The sequence below is a fragment of the Chenopodium album genome, chromosome 1, assembly GCF_948465745.1.
Source record: "Chenopodium album chromosome 1, dcCheAlbu1.1, whole genome shotgun sequence".
NCBI classification, from domain to species: domain Eukaryota; kingdom Viridiplantae; phylum Streptophyta; class Magnoliopsida; order Caryophyllales; family Amaranthaceae; genus Chenopodium; species Chenopodium album.
The window spans coordinates 90595678-90603554 of NC_137834.1; the positions used below are offsets into that span (position 1 = coordinate 90595678).

Consider the following 7877-nt stretch of genomic DNA (forward strand, 5'->3'; position numbering starts at 1 on the left):
TTTGATTCCTTCTACAAACCTATGAAGATTTGGTTATTTGTATGAATAAATGTATCAATATTTATGATCATTTCTTTTTATAGGTATGGGTGATTGGGTGGTGTGAATGTGAGATGATCTGTACGTGTAATATATCATTTCTTTAATTTAATTAGCTTAGATTAATTATTATTGTACGTTATTCTTTTTGGTCTTCAGCTTAATTATTTTTGAAGCAAAATTGCATTGTAAATCAACAATTGCGCCATATTGGTTAAGGATTCCTTTGGAAAGGGTCTTGTTAACGTACGAGTTAACATTTTTGACAACATAATCGGATGGATAATAAAGTCATAAAGATATTCATCAAGGAGAGATTATCTATTATTAATCTATTACTACGATATAATTTTACCATCGTTGAATAATCAACTAGTTGTTACTTGTTACTCCATGTTAATATTGTCATTTTGAATGTTTTCCTAGTTTCTACTTTATCTTAACTTATTTATTTATTTAGTATCAAACTTGAAAGGGCTTAATTTGAGGATAAATAAAATTTTAAAGCTGTTTTAGTAATGGAACCACTCCAATATGCATGATTATTGGACCGATTTATCTAATGTTTTCATAGGTCATAGGCTCATAGCCATTTTCATATTTGTAATACAGTGGTGTAAGTGTAATAGGGTCAGAAAATTATAAATTTCAATAATAACTAGTGAGATTTGATTTAATTTATTTAAATTAATGTTGTAAAAGTATTAAATTAAAGTAATTCTTCTTGTCGTAATATGAGGAAAAACATCTACGAAACAGTAAGTATAGTAGCTTGACTGCTTGTTGGCTTGTTGGGGCGACAATGCCTGCTAACCTTAGCAACGAAGCAACTAACGTGGCTAGAGGTTACCTAGAGTAGCCTAGAGGACATACAAAATCACAAAGTCTAAAATTGAAGACATAATAAATTGTTATAAGGTGTAGAAAATTCCAATTGAGAGATGTGCATGCATCGATGCACGTATAAGTTTTAGTTACCTCGTTAGTTCAAAGTTATTAATTACTCCTTCAATTTTATCGACTCAGATCAGTAGTTAACAGTGTTCTTTTATCACGTTTGTCAATATATTATTCTAATAATTAATATTTCTAATTCTTGACATTGTAAAATTATAAAATATGAATATTAATAAAATATATATTGAGACGGTTCAAACTAGATCACACTTGACTATGTTTATCATAGCTATAAATCACAAAAGAATCAACTATCTAAAAATTGATAATATGGAAGAGATGAACTCTAGAATATCCAAAAGGATCTTACCACAGTAGCCGCCCTCTTAAATTGGCTGGCAATTAGTAAGTGATTAACGCCGAAAGTGGGATTAATATTCTAATGATGGCTCCTAATCAGAGGACAAGCTAGCATTCGTGATTCCTTGGAGGAGGCCTGTGCATATAAACCATAACATATAACCAACTTCAATAATTAACCAAAGATCATTATAATTATACCTTGTTTTAGGGTAGCTAGGCTAGCTAGCTAAAGGACAATTGCAACTTGCGGTTATGAGCCTTAATCTAATTATAATAATGTCAAATAGTACTAGTATAAGTAGTATTATGAAAAAAATATGGTCATAAAGTTGAGGTTTAGTACTAACTAGGTACCATATTACTTATTAATACTGTACTTAATTAACTTTATAATTATTGTTGCTACTTTAATCATGCTTTCACCACTATCTATCTACCCCCTAAACAGTAGACAATGTTGTATAAAAAGCAAGTTGTAAACATGGGAGGAGTCCATGATCTACAATAAGTCAATAATTATATATGTACCTTTGTTTGATTAGATTAAGATTGCCTTACAAATTTACAATACATCGTATGAACGAACATACTTTTATGAACAATTTGCTCCATTTAAGGACTTAATTAGTAATAGTTTAATGCCATTTGATACAATTTTATGAACATTTTTTCTTAAATATATATACAAGAAGTAGTATTTTATATAATAATGCCATTTTATTGATAATGTATATTATACTCTTAAAGTAAAAGTATTATAGATTAAATTGTTGATCGATTAGACAAGTAATGTGCTTGTATTTTGAAATATTTTCTATGGCAAGGAAATAACCGTAAATGTTTGTTTAAAATCTAATCTTTGTTCATAAACATTTTATAAATTACTTTTTCCATGCATGGTCATGAAAGCTACCAATTTTTTATTTTTTTTTTTAAGGAATGCAATTCTTTTTTTTTTTTTTTTTTTTTGAAGGAAATTCAAGCAAAGGTTGAGTTTCTTATCCTCTTGAAATCAACCTCTAAAAAATTCTACGAATAATAGTGTGCAGTGGCAATCTATGTCATAAGGTCAACGAATGTATTGTTTAAATTATTGAGGATGAATGAAGAAGACGTAAGAAAATAAAAAGTATTCAAGTATTTAAAACCGGATACTTGTTGATTATTTAGATTGACACTTTTTTTTTTCCTTTTGATGATAAAGTGATAATCTAGCTAAAGTTGGCGGAGTAAATAATCCATACTATTTTTGTGAACAACATATGAACTTCAACAACTTTAATTTTATTCATTTTATTGCTCATTTGTATGATTTTCAAATGCGTTGTAATTGAAGAAATCAAATTAAGACTAACAAAATGACAATTTAATTAGGATCGATCAAGATAAAACAAATACGATGTAATTAAAGAGAACATGTAATTTTATTGGTTCAAAATAAATTAATTGCACAGTACAGCCTCAACATCTAAATAACCATTATGCATGCATTGATGCAAATGATTCCTTCCCCCCTCCCTCATGCTGCCCTGAGGGGGGACTTGTATTGTATGATTTGTATCATTGATTACTTGACCAATTACAACATTAGATTGCTTATATTAAAAATAATGTAATACTCTCATCATATTAATTAAAATACTTGTTGTATTGACTGAACAAAATAAACACATGAATTTAGGTCCACAATTCCAAATAGTTTATTTTTTTTGGAAAATAGAATAAAAAGAGAAATGAGAAGAAGGGGGTTGTGGTGGGGGCCAAATAATAGAGGGTAAAATGGGAGTGAGTGATGAAGCATGGGTGGCACGTGGGAAGGAAAGAGAGCTATAGAATGTTTGACATCTGTTGACATCCACAAGACTACAGCTGTCCCACGGCTGTTCCTGTGACGGCGAAAACGGCGGAGCTCTCCCGTTACCGGGACCACGTGGACCCTCTTCATTTTTTTTGACTACTGTGGGCCCCACTCACACCCCCTACCCCAACAATAACAAATACCAATAACTACTCTATACTTTGTCTTCCTTCCTTCCATTTTTTTTTCTGCCTATAAATGCAACCCCATTTCTTCTCCCGTCTTTCTCATCTCCCGTCTCTCTCTCTAACCCCTTACTCCCATCTTATTTTCTCTCTCTAGAAACAACAACAATACTCGTTTTATTATTGGTTTCAATTTAATTGTAACACAAACAAAATGACGAGGCAAAGTATTGTGTCGAATTCTGAATCAAAGCAAAACAATTCATCTTCTACCATACTATCTCATAAACCCCCTCCCATTCCTGGTAAATACATTTCCTTACCATTGTGTGATAGGCAACTTTTAAAAGACCTCGACATCAACAGTTCCACTTGTTGGGTCGATTCTATGAGGGCTTCTTCCCCTACTCACCTCAAATCCACTCCTTCTCTTGGACTCGTAAGTCGTCCTCGATTATTACTTTTGATACAGAATATTCTGCGTATATTTTCTACTGCGAAATTAATTAAATCTATTGGTTGTTTTTTATTATAGTTGGAGCAGCCCTCGGCGTTGGACATGTTCGAGCAAATAATAAAGGCGTCAAAGGGGAAACAAATTGTGATGTTCTTGGATTATGATGGAACTCTGTCTCCAATCGTTGAAGACCCTGATCGAGCCTTTATGTCCGATGCTGTATGTCTATATTATACTTCATATCTTTTAACACGGCATTACTACTAGAATACAAATAAGTTGAGTTTGTAACATATTGTATTGATTGATGATGATAATATAGATGAGGAGGACAGTGAGAAAGTTGGGTAGATATTTTCCAACGGCAATTGTGAGTGGGAGGTGCCGAGACAAAGTTTACAACTTTGTCAAATTGACTGAGCTGTACTACGCTGGTAGTCACGGCATGGATATCAAAGGCCCCGCTAAAGGCTCCAAACATGTTAAGGTCATTACTTTTATTTTCTCCTCGTCTTTTAATTTTAATTTATATATGTGACTATTAATTTCGGACGAGAATAATTTATCCTCCATGTAGTATTAAGTATTAATGTGGGTTTGTTTTGTTTTGTTTTCATCTTCAGAAAAGTCAAGCTGTACTATTTCAACCGGCTAGTGAATTCCTACCTATGATCGATGAGGTTAGCTTTATTTTTATTTTTATTTTTTTGTTGTTGTTCATTTATGATGAGTTTTTTAAATGAAGAGAAATATATAAATATTGACATTTTATGAAAATGGATAATATTACAGGTTTATAAGACACTTTTGGATAAAACTAAAACAATACTTGGAGCTAAGGTGGAACACAACAAATTCTGTCTGTCTGTTCATTTTCGTTGTGTGGATGAAAAGGTATGTTCATTTTTTTTACCCATAATCAATATATATATATATATATATATATATATATATATATTTTTTTTCTAATAATATATATGGAGTATTAATTAAGTTGTAATAATTTGATTAATCAAACAATGCAGAAATGGAATGAACTGTCTCATGAAGTAAGGTCAGTGGTGAAGGAATACCCAAAGCTCAAACTCACTCAGGGTCGTAAGGTAAACAAACAAGTCAATTTATTATGAGACGGGGAGAGTATTATTTTATTTTCGCTTTAACATCAAGTTGATTGCTTTTTTGGTAAAAAGAATATAAATTTATCTAAAACAAAAAGAAGAAAAGGATTGGGCGAAAAGATCTAATGTTATGTTCTCTAACGTAAAACAGGTGTTTGAGATCCGACCGACCATTAAGTGGGATAAAGGAAAGGCTCTAGAATTTCTTTTGGAATCACTTGGTAAGTTATTTCTGTGAATATATCACTATCATTTTTTAACTTTTTATTAAAAAAAAAAAATAACAATATTCTTTTGATATAATTTCATTGGTGTTAAAGAAGCTGACCTTTGTTGGGTAGTTAGTTATTTATCACTATCATAATGAGATTTTGTCATTTTACAAAGTCCATTATTATAATTTCTTATTAATTTAATTAATTGATACAGGATTGGCCAATTGCACTGATGTTTTCCCTGTTTATATCGGTGATGATCGCACGGATGAAGATGCATTTAAGGTATCCTATGCTCCTTAATTAATCCTTAATCAACTTTTACACATACTTTATGATCATGTACTAATTAAACTTTTTCGAATGTACTTATTTATAGGTATTGAGAGACCGAGGTCAAGGTTTTGGCATACTCGTCTCCAAAATTGCCAAGGAAACAAATGCTTCTTACTATTTACAAGAACCATCCGAGGTAACTAATTACCCAATACTAGTCTCTCCTTAAATAACTAATTTCCATATTATTCCATTTGTATTTTACTCCGTATGTATGTACAAAAATTTATAAACGCGCTTCTATTTTGGGTGTAGGTGATGAACTTTCTACAACGATTAGTAAAGTGGAGGCGCGTGTCCTTGAGAAGGCAGTTTAGGCTATAAAAAGCCTTGTGGATTTCTGACCATTTGGCTCTTCCCAATCTGAAATTTGTAAAGAATAGGGAATGAGGATTTGCTACATATGCATTATCCCTTTGCTTAGGATAATTTAGTAGGCACTAAGCAAGATTAAGTAGAAGTTAATTTAAGTTGTATAAAAAAAAAAGGCCTAAGAAATGAGGGGCCCAAAACTATGAAGCATGCATAACTATTGGAAGGAAGGATTAATTAAGCTTGTACATACATAATCAATCTTGTAACTAGAAAGTACTTGCAAGCTGAAGTGTATAAAGCTTTGCCAAGGAATGTAAGTTGTAACTTGTTGTCAATTAGTACTAATTTGAAATATAGCTCCTCTTTAATTTGTGAGCATTGCTTTAATTTCCACCAATTATATTACTAGTAAAGTACTATTAAATGATCTGTCAAGTTGCATTCCCCCTTCTTTATCTTGCAATCACTAATTCAAAGTTCAATTATTTATTTTATAGTCATGGTAGCTAAATTGTGTGGAATTTTCAGAGTTCAATTTAGAACTAAAATGGTTTGAACTTAATTAGGTCAATCATAAGCCAATAATAGAGGACAATCTGCTAACGTAATCAATTAATATTTTAAGAAGTAACTTCTTACTTACTAAGAAACACTAGTATATTTCGTTAATATGGGACAACAGTTACACGTACTCACATATAATTTGTTTATAGAAAATCACCACTCTTCATTATATTTCACTCACATGCGACTCATATTGTGAAATTTTCTTAAAAGTTAAATAAGTGTGGGCGGCGCCTGTTGTTCTGAAATGGTCAAATGTATGCACACCAAATGGTTTTTAAAAGTATCCAATTGGTTTAATTTGTTTGTTTGTGTGAGTCAAAACTGTCTTAAGTGTAACTATGTACGAAATAGTTTGACTAACTTGTTAATCAAATTTCTTCTTTTTTTTCAATATTTTTTTGGGGGGGTTTAATTTGGACTTGTGAGAGGACTCATCAATCAGTGGACAAGAAGAACTGACATGTTCTGATTCTAAGCACCCTTGCCACTTGTAGTAAGCTCTTTTTTATGGTAAAGTTCCCTAGAGAAATAAGCAAAGGATGAAGATCGAGCAGAGGATAAAAAGGTAAGCTAAAAGTAAGAAGAAGATGAAACAAAGCTACTCCTTCAATTATATAATTGGTAATAAGACAAGTGTTTGATGAAATGAAGATAAAAAAGTGTTGAATAAATGAAGAAAGTGCTTTTGGATGGATAGCTGATTTTACTAGGGAAGGCAACAACCTTGTTCAATGTTCCTCGTAACACTTGCCTTCTTTCAAGAGGACACTCCATCTTAATTTTTCAATGCATCTTTTATGCTTAATTCCTACTTTCTATTAGAGAGATGTATGCATGGATTTTATTTTACTTTTACTAATATAGATTAGATGATTTATATTAATATTAAGCTTCAAAGGGAACTTCAAAAAATTATTCTTCTTTATGTATTATTCTTCAAATTTTGAGATTACATTATGTTTCCTTGCTACTTTGTAGATTCGCAAGATCGTTGATATGTGTAGTTTGTTAAAAAGTTACGATGCACTATACACGTCTTAATTAATACGAAATTTATGATAATTTTAATTAAAAAGTGTTATAAAAAATAATCTTTGTAAGAAAAACAAACTCATTTATGACGAAGTAGCAAGTTCATCAACATGTAGTCAAACTCTTTACTTCATGTAAGACGGAAATGTTTGTTGTGCACAATTAACAATTTTGTGGTACGATTAGGTTTCACCGTGCTTTACAATAATTACAAATGATGAGAGAGATCGGACTATGTGGAGTGAGATACAATCATACAAAACTTATTTTTAAAAAAACTTGTGAATAAACAATCACAATATTTACATGCTAAATCTTTGATTCCATTATTCAAGAGGTATGTTAACTTTGAAAATGCTCCAAAAAAACAACATACACTTGTCCTATCACCTGGGATGGGTTTGAAAGGTCATAAACGTAGTTCACGCATGCATTAGGTATGAACTCAAACCCTAATCTTTCTGTCAATACTTTTAAAAGTACAATAGTACTATATTATCTCACAAGAACACACAAATATAAATTGAATGATTCTACTCTCATACAAACAAT

At 31.2% G+C, this 7877-nt stretch overlaps 1 protein-coding gene across 1 annotated transcript; it reads left to right on the forward strand.

Annotated features, from left to right (window-relative positions):
* The first annotated feature begins 3364 nt into the window (after positions 1-3364).
* On the forward strand, positions 3365-6104 carry LOC145626584 (putative trehalose-phosphate phosphatase J). The gene is made up of 10 exons (XM_081679040.1): positions 3365-3721; positions 3818-3958; positions 4062-4226; positions 4363-4419; positions 4532-4633; positions 4765-4842; positions 5012-5081; positions 5290-5360; positions 5455-5547; positions 5667-6104. The coding sequence occupies exons 1-10, from the start codon at positions 3497-3499 to the stop codon at positions 5733-5735; spliced, it is 1071 nt and encodes a 356-aa protein (XP_081535166.1). The 5' UTR covers positions 3365-3496; the 3' UTR covers positions 5736-6104.
* Positions 6105-7877: the final 1773 nt, after the last annotated feature.

What these genes read in the sequence shown, in the direction of transcription:
- LOC145626584 (XM_081679040.1), top strand. Translation starts at nt 3,497, where the DNA reads ATGACGAGGCAAAGTATTGTGTCGAATTCTGAATCAAAGCAAAACAAT. An exon ending in GAGCCTTTATGTCCGATGCT is followed by an intron (nt 3,959 to 4,061) that starts GTATGTCTATAT and finishes ATGATAATATAG; the next exon opens with ATGAGGAGGACAGTGAGAAA. An exon ending in CGGATGAAGATGCATTTAAG is followed by an intron (nt 5,361 to 5,454) that starts GTATCCTATGCT and finishes ACTTATTTATAG; the next exon opens with GTATTGAGAGACCGAGGTCA.